This window comes from Eublepharis macularius, chromosome 18, assembly GCF_028583425.1.
Source record: "Eublepharis macularius isolate TG4126 chromosome 18, MPM_Emac_v1.0, whole genome shotgun sequence".
Lineage (NCBI taxonomy): Eukaryota > Metazoa > Chordata > Lepidosauria > Squamata > Eublepharidae > Eublepharis > Eublepharis macularius.
The window spans coordinates 877,751-896,849 of NC_072807.1; the positions used below are offsets into that span (position 1 = coordinate 877,751).

General features: G+C 51.6%; 1 protein-coding gene across 1 annotated transcript; it reads right to left on the reverse strand.

Annotated features, from left to right (window-relative positions):
• Positions 1-535: 535 nt before the first annotated feature.
• Positions 536-5,608, reverse strand: LOC129345683 (basic proline-rich protein-like). The gene is made up of 3 exons (XM_055002911.1): positions 5,446-5,608; positions 4,326-4,906; positions 536-637 (listed from the first exon to the last, which is right to left on the reverse strand). Exons 1-3 carry the CDS (start codon positions 5,606-5,608, stop codon positions 536-538), a joined length of 846 nt encoding a protein of 281 aa, XP_054858886.1.
• Between the last annotated feature and the right edge of the window lie 13,491 nt (positions 5,609-19,099).

The following is a 19,099-nucleotide window of genomic DNA, read 5'->3' on the forward strand; positions in this document are numbered from 1 at the left end:
GCTCATCTTCAAGAAATGCAGTGGAATAGGAAGGCATCCACCCCCCCCACCCCCACCCCCCACCTGGATTCTCCAATGCTTCCCTGAAACAAGTCCAAAGAAAAAATGACTCTCCCCTCCCCCCGCCCCCATTGCCTGTTGCTGGAGTTAGACCAGAGAAGCCACACGCTTGTCATTTCCCACAAAACAGCTCCGAAAACAAGGCAGGGGCTATTTTAAGTTTTCTGATCACCTTCCATGCCTGCCCTGCACTGGGCAGGGGGTTGGACTAGATGGTCTGTATGGCCCCTCCCAACTCTGTGATTCTGTGATCTTAGAGACAGCAGATTGGGGCTATTGACAAGTACAAGCCCAGGGCAGTGACACACAGTCTGCCCCACAGAGCCGCTCACCATGCAACCCTAGGCAAGAGTTGCATTCTTCTAAGCCCACTGACTTCAGGGGGCTTCGGAGGCTGTCACTCGGCTTAGGACTGCGCTGCCAGTGGCATGGTCAGAGCGACTGTTCCCACAAACCCCCTTCCCACACGCTTGCCTCAGCCTCCTCCGCCGGCGGCTGCAGTGGCTTCTCTTCTCCCTCTCGCCTGCTCAGAGTCGCTGCGGGAGACGGGCAACCAGCCTTTGAAACAAAACATCCGCTGAAGGAACAAGGAGAGAAGTGCAGCTGAAGACTACAACTCTGGTTGTCCTCAAGCAGCACACTTGAACACAACGCAGACGAGGGTCCCAGATTCAGAACCAGAGAACTGAGCTCCACTGCCCGTGCCGGCAAGGAACGGCAACTTGGCAGGCCTGAACAAGTGATCCAAGTCTGCCCCAGCGAAGAAATTCCCTGTGCCGTGCTGCAAAATGCAGGGAAACTCCCAGGACAGCTCTGAGGCCATCTCACCTTCCAGCTACTTGGGAGGAATAGAGGGAGAAAATTGTGACATGAAGTTACTTGATCTTTAAAAAAAGGGGAGGGGGGAGGGTAATCTTAACATCTTCCATGCAAGTGGCTAGGAAGGGGGGGGGGAGGTCTTAACTCAGTGTGGTCTATTGTTCAGGGTATTGACGTATGGAAGGTTTAAATCCATGGTGTTAAGATTGGGAGGTGACCCAGGGCTAGTCACTTTCTTTCAAACTCCCCTCCCTCACAGGACTGTTGCGGAAATAAAAATGGAGGAAGGGAGAATGATGTACAACATCCTGAGCTCCATGGAGGAAGGGAGAGATAAAAAACATACTAAAAACCAACAAGCCTTCAGGGTGGCCATTTCCTTAAGCAGAAATGCAGTCTTCAAAGGAGTTAGGGAAAGCTTGGTTTTGACAGCCCACCATGTGTTTTCTCAAAGACCTGCCTCCTCTCCTGAGAGTTTTTCTCCCTAGAAAGTGTCTCTGCACAGTGTTGCCAGAGGCAGCAGGGCCTCCTTGATAATGGCTCCTTTAGAGGGAGGAAATTGACAAGGGACTCACCAGTCTACATATATCACTCAATGCAATTATTTATATGAGCAGTTGAGAGCTACAGAAAGCCTGAATGAAAGGGTTTTTTCTTTAAAAGTGCTTTACATTTTTTTTACTACTTTCAACTGCTGGAGAAGGAGATAAAAAATATTTTAAATAAAAGGGATGGATACCCTCATGATGCAACAGCTGAGGAAGTCTGACCATAACACTTTACTGCGGCTTCCAGGGGTGGCATCTCTTGCTCATTTATGCATGCAGCGGAGGAACTCTGCCTGCCTCCGGGGCATTCAGGAGTTACAATAACCATTGTTAAACTGCACATGTGAAAATGCCAGGATTCACCCATGGTTTCAAGTGAGACCCTCTGCACCACCTTTTTTTAACCTATACAATCTATAACATTAGGGACAAAGCCTGACAAACACAAATGAAAGGGATGTGGCCAACAGCAACAGGAGAAGAGCTGCACAGAAACCCATTTACACAAAAAGCGGAAGCAAGTGGGAAATGGCGCCCTTCTCAGCTCAAGGAAGAGGAACCGCACTCTCTCACCGCTCTTCCATGGGAGGGGGCAGCCTTAACACGGAGAGAAGAATTCCGCCCAGCCTTCTTCCCTCAGATGCTCATTTTTCCAGTTCAGAAACACAATCCCATCTTCTGAGGCACAGAACATGAAAAGCTTTTCCCACTCAGTTTTCCAAACCCAAGACACTGTTCTAGGCCTCCTGCCTCCGCTCCCCATGTAGGTTTGATATGCAGAGGAGCCCTTTTAAAATACGGCCACCTCAGAGCACAAAGCAGCAGCAGGACACAACCCACCCGCACCTCCAGGCACTCGGGGCCCTGTTTCTCTTGCTTCGTGGGCCACAATCCATGACTGGGGGCCTCTGCTCAGCCACTGCTAGATGCAGAATCAAACCAATTTGCCTTTGTACGGTGTTATCTCCCCCCCACCCCCCACCCCCATGTTAAAGAAAGGGAACCCCATCAACTGAGTTTCCCCTGCTCTACCTCAGCTCAGCACCCAACCAAGGGCTGCATTTGGGCTGCTGAGGCATCATGGCAGATGCAGGGACAACACCAGCAGGGAACGGAAACTAGGCTAGGCCACACCCAGAGGTTTGGGTTTTCAAGGGAAGTTTCTGACCCCTGGCCCAGCGCTGGACCACACCCTTTTCTCCCTTTAGTGGAACTCCCCAAGCCCAGTTTTTGGGGAGGATCACCATGCAGTGAAATAGACCACAGCTCTGCTGACACCCACAGATTGCAAGTGAGGCAATAGAGGGAATCTGCTTCTTGTATGACCGGCTCCAGCGGGAAGCGAAGCACCCCTCCACTCAAGTAAAGGGTTCTGAAGGGAACGACATTGGGTGGGATGGCAGGGAAGGAACCGAGTTCTCTCAGACTATGCATGAATTCAGACAGCAGAAAAATGAGAATTTGTGGAGAAGCAGGATTATCTAGAACTTGACCTGATGGGTCAAGAAGGGTAGAAACGGGATCTCACCCAAGTCCATTTTTCTGCTTCCATTAGTGGCTAGACAGACACTGAGGACAAAGGCAGTAGACTCCCCCCCCCCGTTTAGTGCCGGCACCTGATATTCAGAGGGATGCCTGCTGCTGCTTCTGGATGGGAAACCTCACTTCCTTCTCTTGGCTGATATAGTAAAACAAGTATGCACAATTCTCTTCCATGCTTTCTTCTTCCCCTTCTTCCCCCATCCAAACCACCCCTGGCTACTCTTGCACAATGTGCTTTTTTGGCAAAAGTATTTTCCTGTGACAAAGCTGCAGCAGAGGGTCACCCAAGAAAAGTAGTCCATGGCTCCAAGCAAGGACTGCAACCGGCCTAATATTACTGCAGACAGTTCACTCGAACACAGCCTGTTATTTTTCTTTTGACAAAGGCTTTCTTTTATTTTTTTAAAAAAGTGGACTAGGAAACTGATCCAGAAGCCCAATTCTCCCTTCCTGGAACAGAGATCATGTTTTCCCAAAAATCACATTCCCACAAGGACTCGCAGAGTCTTTCTGCTACTTAAGTACATGCATCTGGAAAAATGCTCAGAAAACTGGAAGTGGGGGGGGGGGCTCACACACACACACACACGCCAAACATCTCCCCCCCCCCCCCCCGCCTGCCTCTCAAGTTTCAGCAAACGGCCAAACCTTGACACGAGAGAGGCGGCGGCTGCCGAAGGTATTTCCTCGGCGCAGGAAAGGGGAGGTTGCCAGACACGAGGCGGCGGCCCAGCGCGGTTCCCCGCGGGCTTCCCCAAGGAGGAGGCCGTTCCCTCCGCCCACCCCGGCGGGTTCGCCTTCCTCAGGGCCAGGAGACTTCCTTCCCACGACGCGAGCTCACACACACACGCGCGCGCGCGACACTCCCTTCTGCGGAAGCGCGGCCAGGGACACGAGTTGCCCGGAGGGCCTCTGCGCCGCAGGACTCCGCAACTCCCCGCGCGGCCTTCCTCGCCTCTCACCCCGGTCCAAGCGAGGGGGCAGACCGGGCAACTCCGCGCAGAACCCCCCGCCGCGGACTCCCGAGGGACGCGCCCGGAGGCCAAGCGGCACGAAGCGGCCCTGCTAAGCGCCCGGCCAGACGTGCGCTGCGAGACGCGCGTCCCAAGCAACCAAGGATTTTCTTAACGCGCTACTCCGGCGCACGGGACGCTCTGGACACGCGGCTTCCACAGCACGTCAGAACGCCCACGCTAAGCCCGTCCCCTTGCTCGAGTCTGTTGCGCAAACTTGTGCCCTTACCCGGATTCTTCCGAGCAAAAGAGGAGGCGGGCGAGGGCTTCGGCCGGCCTCACAAAATCGAGGGGGGGGGAGTTTTTGGAGAGGGCCGGCAGGGAAGAAGCGAGACCGCCTCACCTTCGGGCGAAGCTCCAAGAACTGCCGGCGGCGGCGCGGCTGTGGGCTCCCCGCTGGGGCGCAGCCTCTCGCCGAGCGCTCCCGAGGCGCCTCCTCCTCCTCCTCCTCCCCGAGGCCGGCCGGACTGAGCGAGGGAGTGACGGAGGGCTCCGCCCGCCCGCCTGTTGCTGGCTCCGCCGCGCGCGTCTCTGCGCTGGCCGGGAGCGCGGCGAGGCGAGCGGCGCTTTTTTTAAAGCCCGCGGCCCGCCGAGGGGAGAGCGGAGACGGCCTCGCCCTGCCCGCGCCGTGTGACCATAAAAGGAGCGAGCGAGCGAGGCGGCTGAGCTCACTCCGCGGGGAATGTGGCAAGAGGCGCGGCAGCGGCGGCGGCGGCGGCGGCGGGGAGGAGCGCCAGGCCGGAGGGCCGCGGCTGCTTCGCCCCCCACCCCCGCCAGTCTCCGCCTCCGGGACGCCTCGCAGTGGGCGCGCCCTGAGAGAAGCTGCCGGGGCGCCCGCCCCGTCCCCGTCCCCGTCCGGCAGCCCGCCGAGAGGGGGGCGCGGGCTCGGCGGGCAGTTCTGCGGGCCGGGCCGGGAGCGCTTCGCTGCGGAGCGAGGGGGCCCCGCGGAGCCGGCGCGTCTTCACGCAGCAGCATCGCCCGAGCCCGGGGCGGGAGGGAGCCTGGCCGCCCGGGCTTCAGGCGCGCGGGGGGGGGGGGGGCAAGCGCGGCTCGCGGCGGCGCCGTGTTCCTCGCCAGGTAGCCCAAGCAAAGCTGCGGGGCCTAAAAGGAGGCTCCGGGGGGGGGGGGTCGCTGGGGCCGCCGCGCGCCCCTCTCCCGCAGCCCCCCCCCCCGCTTTCCTGCTGGCCCCGCCTACATCTGGGCGAAGAAACTTGCCTGGGCCTCCTGCCCCCCCCCCCGCCGGCCCCCGTCTCCCCCGGGAGTGACTTCATTTCCTGTGGCGCCCCCAGGCCCGGGCAGCCCTCCGGCCGGATGAGTCAGGGCCGCCGCCCGCCCCCTCCCCGCTCTGCCCGGCCGGAAGGGCGGGAGCCTGACTCAGAAGGGCCTCGCCGGCCCAAAGTGCTGAGGCCGGCGCTTCTCGCCGCACCGCCCCCCCCCCCCGGCGCCCCCGTCCCGAGGCAAGCCGGGTGCGGCGGGCGGCCTCTGTCCCCAGCGCAGCCGGCGCGGGGCAAGGGAGGCGCGGGCTCCGGGCTGCAGCCGGAGCGGGGCGGCTGCGCGTGTTCGGGGGAGGCTGTGGGGCAGGTCCGGGTCTCGCAGCCTGTCCCAGCTGAGCGCGCATCTCGGCATGTGCGCAAAAAGGAGGGCCCGCGCTCTCCTCCGCGCCCGCCCGGGCAGCAAAACCTTCCCCGGGTCAGCCCAACGGCGGCTGCTCTCGAGGGGCTCCGGACCAAGGAAGGCCGGCGAGGCGGGGGGGGAGTCGCGTGTTACCGGCTCCTCAAGGCCCTCCTTCAGCCCCCCCAACCCCCCCCCGGCTCATTCTCCCGGCCAGAAACAGCTCCGCGGAGTCCGCGTGGCGCCAGGCTGGGGCAAGGGGGCGGGTGAGCGGGTTAAGCCCCCCCCCCAGCGTGCCTGAGCCAGACCCCCCCAACACCGCCCCCCCCAGAGTTCTGTCTATCGACAGCCCGCTTGGGGGACTCCTGGGCTTCGTGATGTGAATCCGCCCTCATGAGGCGCAGGAAGAAACGGGGCCGGGGCGGGGGGGGGGCAGCAGTAGCAAGACTCGGCTTGTTTATGTCAAACTTCCATTCCCAAAGTGTTTCGTGGTTTAAGCTCATACATCTGTGTGCCAAGGCAAAAGATACACCCGGATCCGCCTGTTGTACACAAGTAGAGGGGAAAGTTTGCATACTTACTTGGCAGTAAATCGTATTGATCTCCGTGGAAATTCCTTCCGACTAAATGAACACGCGCTCTCCCTTTTTTATGGGCATGATCCTAGTGATCTCAAACACGCTATCCCAGGAGTACCTCAGGCCCAAAAGGAGGGTCCTCGGGAGAGGACCCTCAGCCGCAGTACTAAGTATTTATGTTAATTATATGGAGTACTGCTAGATGGTGCTAATTCTCCACTCTTTTTTAGAGCTGAGAATGCAACCAATTGAATTAGTCCGCAGTACATTAAAACTAATTCAGCTGGGTTGCCAACAACCTGAAGGGGAAAAAAATATGCTGTCCTTTTAACAGAGGCTTTATGTGTGGGCCACTGAAGCTTTTCATGATAAGGTGCTAAATAATATCACCTGATAAATAACATCCCATTAAACCTCTGCTTTTTCTCTAGGCAACCCTAAAGTTCAGTTGTTTGAGAAAATATTTCTATTGAATAATTTTTACTTTTTTAAAAAAAATTTACAATACATTGCCAAAACACATTAACAAAGCACATTTTTTCATTGTGAATAACTTATCTCAACAACAAAAGCAATAATAAACTAAGTATTATAATAATAGTATGTTTAATTATAATTACATTCATTCTGAGGCTTATTGATGTAACAATTACTTAATTCACAGTCTTAATAATATACTAATTTCCATTCTACTTAATATAAAAATAAAGGACAATTATATAAGTCTAATGGTATGTTTAATTTGTTCCTTCAAAATTCATTTTTCTTCTAGCTATCAAAAATAAGCTTTTTAAAATACAACTCTCTTAGTTGAAAACATTCTGACAATTTTAATAATTTTGCCATAGCCCAGACTTTTTAAATCCAAAATTTAATTGTATGATGTTTACTAGTTTTCCTTTTTCTTGCTAGTAAACATGTGGCAGCTGTAAACATGTTGCAAACCGTCCTTAGACAGACGTTTGGACCTGCATATGCAGCAACTATTACCTTGGGATCTGAAGGGGTGATAATCTCTGACGTGTGATAAATTCCACTGCTGGACAATGGCAAAACATATAAGATCTGCCTTCTTTTCTCTGCATCTCCAACATGCATACTGGTTTGCTTGATACATCTTATTTAATGTATGCAGAATTAAATACCAATTATAGATGATCTTATAAAAATTCTCCCTTATACATCTTGCTGTTGCAGCGGAAGATGAGAAAATAATTCGCCAGTCCTCCTCAGTAATGGCTTTACCTGTTGTCTCTTGCCATTTATTTGCAAAATTGCATTTTGATGTGTTCAGATCTGGCACTAAGCAGTCACGTGGCTGAAATAAGTCCATTCTATATTTTCTTTTCATACATTATATCCTCAAATTTTGTCAAACGTGGCTGTTTTGCCACAACAAAGCTATGTAACTGAAACCATCTTGCTTGAGATAATATTTATGTGAAACAGAAGTTAGACAAATTCATGAAGGATAGGTTGATCTGTGGCAGTTAGGCAAAGTAGCTAAATGGAAGCTCCAGTTTCTAAGGGAAGATGCCTTTGATGAAAGTTCGTTGCTGGGAACAACAGAAGGGCACCGTGGCCTTCACACCCTGCTCGTGTGGCTTCTGGAAAGCATTGGGGCTGGCCATTGCACGAAACAGGATGTTGCATTAAATGGACTTTCGGCCTGGTGCAGCAGGGCTCTTAAACGTTTCCACAAATTCATTTCATGGCTCCTGTCTCTGCAGACAAACCAGACACCCCCTTTCTCGGCTGATCTCCTGTGCGCCCAGAGCCAGGAAGCCGTCCAGTCATTTTTCATTCATGGCTTCGAGCAAGACTCAAACGGATCTGCAGCCTGTAAGGAGGATAATTTTGACCAAGGATGAAAGGATATGGAAAGGATTTTTGATGTACAGTTACTCTGCATTGACTCTGCCCTTTACAGTGGCCGAAGTGCTTAACATATGGGGCATTTTGAATGCTCCTAAAGTGGTATTTATTTCATTCATACCCCACTTTTAGCCACAACTGGGGACCTGAAGTCGCCTCTTGCAACAGCAGGTCCCCCCTCCTCCATTCAATCCCCACAATGGCTGAGGCAAGTTTTACCCCCATTGACCTGAAAAGAAAACTAGTTTTATTCCATGTGTTGGCAAGACAAAGAGAGGACCATCTTAAATTTATATACAATTTATAGTTATGTACAATAATCAAAAACCTATGTATAAATACCGTTAATGTTAAATACTGTTGGGGGTACAATCCAGCCAGATTTAGGGCTGAACTATGCATTTTCCATTTTTAATAATGAAGAGAAAAGCCACAAACACAAATATAAGGAAGGGGAGTGAGGGCTGTTTAATAAAGCAACCCTGAATTAAAGACAAGTACATTTAAACACCAGTGTCCTGAGTACATGTTGGAATTAGCCATCGAAGGCTAGCAGTCCAATCTTAAATCCAGAGGAATTAGCCATATTACTCTGAAGTCGCAAAATAGTAAAGAGTCCAGTAGCACCTTTAAGACTAACCAACTTTATTGTAACATAAGCTTTCAAGAACCACAGCTCTCTTCATCAGATGCATCAGACAAAGAGAGCTGTGGTTCTCAAAAGCTTATGCTACAATACAGTTGGTTAGTCCAATCTTAAGAACACTTTCCTGGGAGTAAGCCTCACTGACAATACTAAAGTAGTCAGTAGACCTGATTAAGATTGTGTTCCAAGGGCCAACCTGTTCTCTGGCAGATTGACATATATTGTAATTCATCACCCTTTCCGCCCTCAGTTGAAGGTGGGTACATGCCCATGTGTACAAGTGCGCGCGTGTGCGTGCATTCTGAAAGCACGCTCTTTGATCCGAGCCTTTGATTTGATGCGAATGCGGGCACCTTCATTAGAGATCCTCGCGCTCAGCCACAGAGTGATTCTTCATTAAACTGGGTAGACCTGAGAGGAAATGTTTGAGACGGAAGACTCCACCTGGAAAATAAAGTCTGTGCTCATTGTAACCCACAAAGCATGATATAAGAATGATTCACTAGAAATGCTGGAAAGGGGAGAGGCAACCTGGAGCCTCAAGTCGTGTAGACTCTGCAGACTCGTTTGGATCTTGCTCCATTTTAGTGACACTAGTGAAAGGTCCACTATATGGTGGGAATGAGTAATGGGGAGTTCTTTGCTCACCTCCGTAGGCCTGCTTTCATGCTTGATTCTTTGCTTGCTGGCCTGAGCAGATCTCCACTATGTTTTACAGGTTCAACAGCAACTGCAGGGGGGGCGGTGGAGGGGGCTAGATGCTCTTTAGGCTAGGAAATGTGGGACGGGTTATCCTCCCACCCGTGCCACAGCCCTCCTCTGAATCCTGCGGCTGCTATTTGGGAAGATAACCAGGTTAGAGATCAACAGTGCAATCCTAAGAGGAGCTACTGATTTCAATGGGCTTAGACTGGAGTAACTCTTCTTAGGATAGCACTGCAAGCCGGCCAGCACCTCGTGGCTGTTACTGATGAAACGCGCCTGCAGTTTTAACTCGGGAGAGGAGGAAAACGCACCTCGGTTATCAGAGGTCTGAGAAATGCTTTGCCCCACAGAACGTGTTATGGTGCAACAGGACACCCTAATGATAAACACACACACACGCACGCACATTAAACCACAAGCAGTATTCGATCCAAATGGAACGAGAAAACACAAAGGCCACAACTTATGTCTTGTACGTAAATTTTCCTGTAGCACAGACACTCCCTTTCGGACTTTCTTGTCCCTTGTGCTAATCTGGACAATCAAAAATCGGCAACTCGGGCTGCAGATATTAAAGGCTGTGCACTGACACATTCCGCTTCCCGGCCCTTTATAATCATGGCTCGTAGCCCCCTGCTGGTCGCTGTATTTTCTATCTCAAATGTTTTGTGACTTGAGGTGTCTGAGAGTCCGAGAACCACTTCAAGTGATTTTGAGCCTCTCTCCTGATGTTGATGCGCGTGGGCGGAAGACAGAAGTGTGGTTTTAAATACACTCTCCTGATTTGATTTTTAACCCCTTGTTAATTCATGCCAGAATGTGAGTTTACTACCCACCTTCCAACCTTATTGTGCGTTCACTTGTAATTTTCTACTTTTAGAGCAGAACCACAAGTGACAAAAGGCACAGATTGGACACTTGTCAGCTTCCCTCAGGTTTCTTTTTTTTTTTTATAAATTTTTTTATTTTTCATAACTACAAAACACTACACCAGACTATCACAAGGAAAGGGAAGAGGGAAGGGACAAAGGGGAGTGGAAAAAGAAAAGGGGGGGGAATGAACTACAAACACTAAACACTACACTTCAATGTTTCCCTTCATACTGTCATAATACAAAAATAGCTCCATAGAATAATGATGGAGTGGTTAATCATACAGAGAATAAACATTTCAAATTCTGATTAAACTTTCCTCCCCCTTCTGGGTCCCGGACGCAATTCTCTCTGTGCAACTGCTGTTGCAATGCTCTCCTCCTCCCCCCCCCTCCGACTCCTCCTTTTCTTCGTTCTTGGTGCAGCAGAGTTCTGGGTTTTTATTCTCAAAATCCTTTAGTTGATCTTCTGATAATATCTTATAGGCCTGATCTTTATATCTGAACCATATTCCTTCCGGGAATAACCATTTGTACTTTATTCCATGGTCCCTCAGAAGAGCTGCAAACTTTTTATATTTAAAACGCCGTTTCCGGACTAGAAATGGAACGTCCTTCAAAATCTTGACTTTCAAACCCATAAAGTCCAAATCCGCATTGTATGAGTTATATAGGATGGTGTCCCGAATCTTTTTAGTTGAAAAGTCAATAATGATCTCACGAGGCAACTGTCGCTTTGTTGCATATTTTGAAGAAGCCCGACGGATTGTGATTGTGGCGCACAAGGGAAGAGAATTGCACTGGGGTATGTGTGTGAGGGGGTTCCGGATTCCTGTGCATGGATCAGTTGATTGATTTTCATTTATTACAGTCCATGACCAGAGAAAAAAGATAGAAAACACAAAAACAAGCCAAATATGATGTACGAGATAAACTAGATCTGGACCCTAATACATAACATCAGAAATAACCCTAACTGCCATATTAAGAACAGTTCACCAAAATCAATCAGCTAAAAATATAATGGTGCAATACTTAACCAGAAGGCCAGTATCTGCCAACTGCCTTCTAGCATTTAAATCAGAGTTAGCAGCAGATGCAGATAAAATTGTAGATAAACCCAGACAAAATATGACTAAGAGCGGAACCACAAGTGACAAAAGGCACAGATTGGACACTTGTCAGCTTCCCTCAAGTTTTGATGGGAAATGTAGGCATCCTGGTCTTGCAGCTTGGCTCTCTGACTGCTGTCCAATGGACTTTTCAACTGTCACTTGTCCAACATTCCGCCAAGCTGCCTACATTTCCCATCAAAACTTGAGGGAAGCTGACAAGTGTCCAACCTGTGCCTTTTGTCACTTGTAGTTCCGCTTTAAGAGAAGCTAGGTTATAGTAGTAAATGTAACAATCGATTCTTCATCAGCATTGCCTGGCGAGATCTGAAGGGAACGGAGTTCAGTCTCTTGGGAGCAAAACTTGGCTACATGCTGAGCAATCTCTGAACTTTAGTCAGGCAACCAAGACCATAAGCAAAAAATTACTTTCTGTACAGGCTTGAAAGTAGCTTGCACATGCTCAGAGAGGAGAATGGTGCACTGGGCGTTTCTGTTGAGAGCAGGAGTGAGAAATGTAGAGGATGTCATACGTAATTGCTGCTGAATGGATGCTACCTAGTAGGGAGGCTTCTTTTGTGCTACCTGCCAAAGCTAAGCTTGCTACGGATGAGGGTGATGGGAGAGGAATCCTAAGCTCGGACTAAGAAGTGGTGAGGCAAAAGGTACTAGTTGTATGGGAGGCTTTCTCTCTTAAATGGGGCGGAACATTCCTTCCCCTCTATTTTTCTCCCCCAAAGCTCCAAGCAGGGCTGCATTTCTGCATCATCCATGCCCCTTGCCTAATGTATGTCCAGATGCCCAGTCAGTCCAAACACCCACTTCTAGCCATGATAGCCCCCTTTCCGGTTTCTTCTCCCTTCTCACCACCCTCCAGCCCATTCTCCCGCTCACCCCCACCCTCAGAGCTGTCCTCGCTCCCCTGGTCTTCTCCACCTGCCCGCCCAAGCGGCCCGTCCCTCCAGGCTCAATTGTAAAAATAAGCGGGAATTCCCCCAGGTCAAACCAGATGCCGCCTTCCCTGGCCTCAGAGCAATGGATGCTCATGGTGGTTCTGGTATTATGGGGAAGTTCACATTTGGTACATGTCCAGAAACACTCATGACTTCCTTCACATCTCTGGAATGGGGTCCTTATTATGAGACAAAGGGCTAACAACCAAAATCTTGCTATATTTATATCCCATTTTCCCACCGATCACCGATCTGTCTTGGGGAGAGAAAAGGTAGGGGTTAGGGACCCTCTAACAATGCACGGGGAAGGGGGGGGATCCTGTCCCCACCCACTGGTCCCTTCTCGTTCAGGGACCGCTTGCTCAAACTTTGCCCCTTCCTTTCTGTTGCCAACTGCAGGCTGGAAAATTCCTGGAGATTTGAGGGTAGAGCTCGAGAGGTTGCGATTTGTCAAGGGGAGGGACCGCAGCAGGGTATAATGCCATAGAAATCCTCCAAAGCAGCCTCCCCCCCCCCACCACTCAGGGGAACTGATCTCTGTAGTCTGGTGATCAGCTGTAATTCTGGGGGAGTGCCAGGACCCGCCTGGAGGTTGGCAACCCTTCTCTGCCTCTCCTCCCTCTCCTCAAGCAGCTGCTTTCCCCCCCTTCACCTTCATTCTTTTCTCCCTGTTGTTGTCCTGCTCCTTCCCACTGCCCCCCCAGTCACACACAGGATTCCCCCCTCCTCTCGCTCCTTCCCCCCCTCACCCACTGAGCTCTCCCCTCCCCCCCCTTGCAGCCCCCTTGGTCTCCCCTCTGGTCCCGGGTCCTGCTTCCTGCCTATTTGCCTGAGGGCTGGAGATTCCCCCAGATTTATACCCCACTGAGGTCCCTCCCCTCCCCAAACCCTGCCCTCCACCCCCAATCTGACCGCTCCATGCCTCTCTTGGTTGTTGGGCAATCTTTTGTTTTGTTAAAACAACCCTATGCGCCACCTGACTTTTTGGCGGCATCTGCCTGTGTGCAGACATACGCTGTGGGGGTGTTTTTAAAAACACTTTACAAACCTTTGTATGGGGCCCCAGTGTTTCACTTAACTTTGCAGAAAAAATATACTTTGTGATCCCCCAAAGCATTTTGATCTGAACGGAGGGGTCATCCGTATACACAAGAGGCCAGGCTGGTTTTTACAGGCTGGTCTTACTTGGATGAACATGGAAGAGCTTTCCTGCAGCACTTACTCCTCTGGAGCACAAAAGAGGCTGCTGCGTCCCTCCTTCTCCGGTCTCGTACCAATAACATACCATGGATGGGGGAAACCCAAAATATTTAGAGGACGGCACTTTGTGTGGATGCTTGCCCACAATAAAACCTCACTGCAAGTAAAGAAAAACCTCTCTGTGTGTGACCATTTTGCTTTGTTTCCTAAACAACAGGGTTGGGAATTCAAATACACTTCCAAAATCTGTGCTTGCTAGATTAAACTGCAAGTGAATTAAAAGAGGGTTTGCCCACTGGAGAAGATGCAGCGCCTTGTGAACTATTTTGCCAGTAAAAGGCCCAGTTGAGCACAGCAGAATGCGCCACCAAGACTCGTGTTCCGTGGAACTGTAGTAGCAGTTTTTGAAACGGCTGTTTCCTTTGTCATATTGGACAACATTCATGTGCAAGATTGGGAAACTAAAATCTCAGCGGTTTTACGTGGAATTTAACAGCAAATCTTCTGACACTGAGTGTCCGGGGTCTGAGCCCCAGCCCCCAGACTTGACAAGAGGGAACAGCAGGGGACAAAAGGGTGGCAGCAACTCCACCCCCCAAGCCGGCAACCAGGGCCAGAACCTACCTACTCCATGGGGAAGGGGCAAAAGGCCAGTACCTCAGAGGGGTGGAGGGGGCAAGGAGAAACCAGCCAGCCCCACCCTCCAGGGGGAAGAGAGGGGGCTAAGCAGGCCGGAGGGAAAGGGACACAGCAGGGAGAAGGTGGGTCCAGCAGCAGCAGCAGCAGCAACCCAAGCAGAGCCCTTACCTGGCAGGGAGAGGACGCCGCCGCTGCAGCCCAGAGCCACACCATGGCTAGAAGACAGCAGCCTGGATCAGGAGTTGCTAGAAGCCAAGCCTCTCCAGGGGGGGCTGCCACAGGCATTCTGGGGGAGGAGATGGGTAACCCCGCCCAGCATTGCTGAGCAGGCAGCGCAGAAGCTGGCTAAGGCAGCTCCTCGTGAGCAGGGCCAGGCAAGCCCAATAGCACAGAGGCTGGCTGGGGCAGCTCCTTGTGAGCAAGGCCAGGCGAGCTCAATAGCACAAGGGCTGGCTGGGGCAGCTCCTCGTGAGCAAGGCCAGGCAAGCCCAATAGCACAAGGGCTGGCTGGGGCAGCTCCTCGTGAGCAAGGCCAAGGAGCCCTCAGCTGGGGATGGCTCGCACTCAACCCCACCCTGCCGGCATGGCAAAAGGGCCCAGGAGGGATTAGTGGTTGGAGGGAAACACCTGGAGGAATGCACAGCTGGGCCCAGTCAGGAGAGGGAACAAGCCTGGAAGGAGGGCGGGGTGGAGAAAGGAAACCCTATAAAGGGTGGCTGGGAAGAGCTCTGCGGTGGTGGGTGTGAGTGAGGAGTGATGGTGTGGAGTGAGAGCAGTAGGATGCAAGGGTGGAGGCTTGGAGGAGAGTTCTGGAAGGAGGAGATGAAGGAGGACGCAGAGGGTAAGCAGGCCAGGTTGAGCAGGCCAGCGAGTGGACTGAGAGGGAGTCTGGGTGAGGTATACCGCCCCTCCTTCCACAGAGCAGGGTCCTGCAGAGTCCCTGGCCCCCCTGTGACGTCAGGAGCAGACCGCCCAGTGCCACGCCCAGCGGCAGCTGCGGCAAGCCCTGACACTGAGTAATTCTAAGCAACGCCTTTATCCTCTACCAGCAAGCAGGGCTACCACTCTCACCTCCTTCTGAGCCATGTTCTAAGACAGGGGTCCCCAACATGGTGCCCGTGGGCACAATTGCACCCACCTTTACTATCATAGATCCAGAGGAATTAGCCATGTTAGTCTGTAGTAGCAAAATAGTAAAGAGTCCAGTAGCACCTTTAAGACTAACCAACTTTGTTGTAGCATAAGCTTTTGAGAGCCACAGCTCTCTTCATCCATGCATCTGACAAAGAGAGCTGTGGTTCTCAAAAGCTTATGCTAAAATAAAGTTGGTTAGTCTTAAAGGTGCTACTGGACTCTTTACTATTTCACCTTTACTATGTGACTGAAGGTAAGCTGTAGCACTTTGTGCCTGCCAAGTGTTTTTAGAAAGTGGGTGGAGTCAGGTGGGGCTTTTACAAAGCATGGCTTGACCATCAAAGTATATTGATTGGCTGTGCAGATTTTTAAAAACATTGCTTTGGCAGAAACCACTTCCAAAACACAAGGATCTTTACTGTGTGACTGAAGGTCAGCTGTGCCAGCCGTTTTGTGGCTGGCTCCTTCTGCAGCAGCTGTTTTGTGGCAGCCAAATCGCAGGGGCGGACCTAGGGTTGCCAGTGCCCAGAGCAACCCAAGACCGGTATTCCTTCCGCATGCGCGCATAGCACACGCACGCTCCTGGCACTGCGTGATGACGTCACTTCTGTGACGTCATCATGCAGGGGCCCAGAGGTGTGCCCGCCCGCATGACAAGCTGGCCACCCCGGTGCACGGTGCTCCGTAGAGCTGGCTGTGGCAGTGCGGGCGGCTGAGCGGAGGGCTGGGTTAATCTGCTGTTCGCCTGCCCCACTGATGGGAGTGCACGGCAAGCCAGCCACCCCTCTTTGGTGGCACCGGGGGCAGACTACTCCCCTGCCCCCCTGTCAGTCTGGCCCTGCCAAATCATTGCTGAACCCACTGCACTGAGCCTGAATTCCAAACGTGCCCACTAGCTCATAATGGTTGGGAGCCCCTGCTCTAAAATCTAGATGTGTGTTCCACAAATGCTGGATGCAGGAATGGTGTGGCCGACAACTCTGTAACATCTGGCCCTTTTCACACTCAAAGTTTAACCCGCCATTTATGAGCATTCACTGCGATCGCAACAGCCTTGGCATTGCACCTGTATATTTTACATTGTCCAAGACAGCTTCAATTTGGCATCTGGCGTTTCATTTTAGACCCTCTTGGAAGCCTCAGGCTTTCAGGGCTTTGCAATTCATGTCACACTTTTTTGTTTTTAACTTTGAGCAGGCATAGTAATGTTTCAGTGTTGGAACTCATTCCCCCCTTTATTTGGTGATTGGGCTGTCCCTTAGTGGCAGAGTTCTGGAGGGGGAAATGTACTTTTTGTGCTTGTTCCACTCTCATTTATTTTTTTAAAGCTAAGCCAGGAAAGGGTTAAAACGCTGCCGCTTCACCCTCTCCTAGCAGCTTCCCTGACAGCAGTGAATAAGCAGTAACCTTACAACACAGCTCCCATCTCTAAAAAAAGAGAGAGTGTGCACATACTCTCGAGGGAGGAAAGGAAGCCATTTAACCCTTTTCTGGCTTTTAAAGCCAGCATGGAATAAGCAGCAAGATTAGGAATCCTTCCTGGCTTTGGGAAAAAAATAAGAGAGTGGGTGCATACCCGGGAGGAGAAGCAGCCTTAGGACCCTTACCTTGCTTTACTGAAAAAAATGGAGGGTGAGAGTGGCTGATTCCACACAGACCAATCAGCTCCCGGGGAAAAGGAGAGGGGGGAGAAGGGAAGCGGAAGGCGAGTATAGGGTTGGCACTGACATTAATTGGGCCAGATGTGACTTAGCAGTGGCTTCAAAATAACATCATGGTATGTCCGTGAGGGGTGGGGGGGGGGTATATGGGATACCACAGACCAACATTGTGCGACTGCATCCTATGACTGCCTTGCAAGTGTGGAACGCCTGCAAACAAGGGGAGCAGAACAGATACTGAAACGCTTCAAAGTCCCATCGCGAAAGGGACCGTCTCGGTGGCTCTCCCAGTGACCACTTTGCTGTATTTGTCCCAGCCTGGGGAGGAGGGGCCAATGAGCACTGCAAGACCCATTTGGTGACCCTGGCAGCTTTGGACACAGCGAGTGTTACCACCAGTAAGCCACAGCTGGGAATTGTGTGTCAGCCATATTGGAAATGGCTCTCTTGGCACTAACATGTTCAGTGGGCTAATTCTTGGCTTAAATCTGGTTTTGAGACTGACCGTGCAACAGATTCATGGACTCAAATCATGTTGAACTTATTTAGCGAGAGCATAACCGTGCACACACTCAAAGGAGAGAAGTTCGTATTGCCTGGTCTATTCAAGCACATACCAGAATGGGGATGCTGCTCGTTCTCTCGCTCTGTGTGTGTGTGTGTGTGTGCGCGCGCGCGCGTGTGCGCGTGTGTGTGAGTGAGATATTGAGTTGTCTGAGCCCAGTGCTGAGACAAGATGGATTGTTCCTGAAATTGGTATATTATGTCTGTGCTGTTGCGGTCTGGCTAATATATAATTTATTTGTAATACTGAAATATCCCAGTGCAGAGATTTTACTGAATAATCAAGTATTCATCTCCAGATTTTTAGCTCAGTCTTGATATATTCATGGAGGTTTCATGACATGATGTAATAGGTTTAGATTTCATGCATACTTGAATAATCTGTAAATCTCACCGGTTTTGAGAAAACAAAGACATGAAGGAAATTAACAAAGAGCCAATAACATCCGTGATTTCCTCTTTCACTGCTAGAACAATTACCTGCAATGGTTCTCTCTAGGTTATTTGCAGTTCAAACATGTTCTGAAAACATTTCTTCATTTCTTGCACATTCCTGGATGGTGGAGAAGGATTTCATAGTCCTACAGAATCTATGGGATTATATTTAATTTGTAGTGGAGAGATATATGTGACTATGAAATTTAGTCATGTTTCTCCTGCCATTTAATCTCCATTTTTCAAACCCATAGGAAGTCCCAGGGCGTGAGGCTCCTCCCTCACTGGCACCCCCACCTGACGGCCTGCCATCCTACCATCTCTCCAGGCAGGTGTCCTCCGGCCTCAGATGGGCTGGGAAGGGGGCTGCACCACCTGGTCCCTTCTCCTGCCCTGGGAGTAGCAGCGCACTCCAGCTGTCTCTCCCTGCAAAACGCTCCTCGGCCTTCACAGGAACCTGAATTTAAAGGCCTCCCCTGGCCCCACCTCCCTGGCTCTGCCCCCAATCGCCACCCCGTCTCCCTGACTGGCCCTGCTGCCAGCCTATCTGATAGGAGGGCTGGGTAGGCTCTGCAGTCTCCTGGCCCCACCCACTCCATCCCCGCCTGGGGTGGGGCACTTGGTCTGCTCTCTGCCTGGCTGACCCCTGCTGCTTCTGAACCCTCCCCAGTGGCTCCCTTGGCATCTTGGGGCCTGCGCCTGCCTGGCTTGTGCTGATGGCACAATCTCCTGTGGGCCTGGATGAAGTGGAGCCACCTGGGCAACTGAAGGAGACAGGTGAGTCTGCTGGGTGGCTGCAGGCTGTTCCCCAGAGTGGTGCCTGGGCGTCGGCTGCGACTGGCCTAAGGTTGAGAGAGGCCTGGAGGGGCCCCTGCAACTGAGGCGCTGCCAGAGGCTGGGCTGCAGGGCCTGAAGGGGGTGCCTGCTGCTGCTGCAGGGCTGGTGGGGGGGGTGGACAAAAGGCCGGCGTCGCCGGACACAGGGTCAGCGTTTTAGAGGATCAGTTCCTTTATGAGCAGAGAATTATGGAGAATGATGACAGTTTTGTAATCTGTACATTTAAAATTCTATACATTGAGTTTAGGGAAGCAGTCAGGCATTCTGACAGACAGTGCTACCTCCCCAAAGCAGC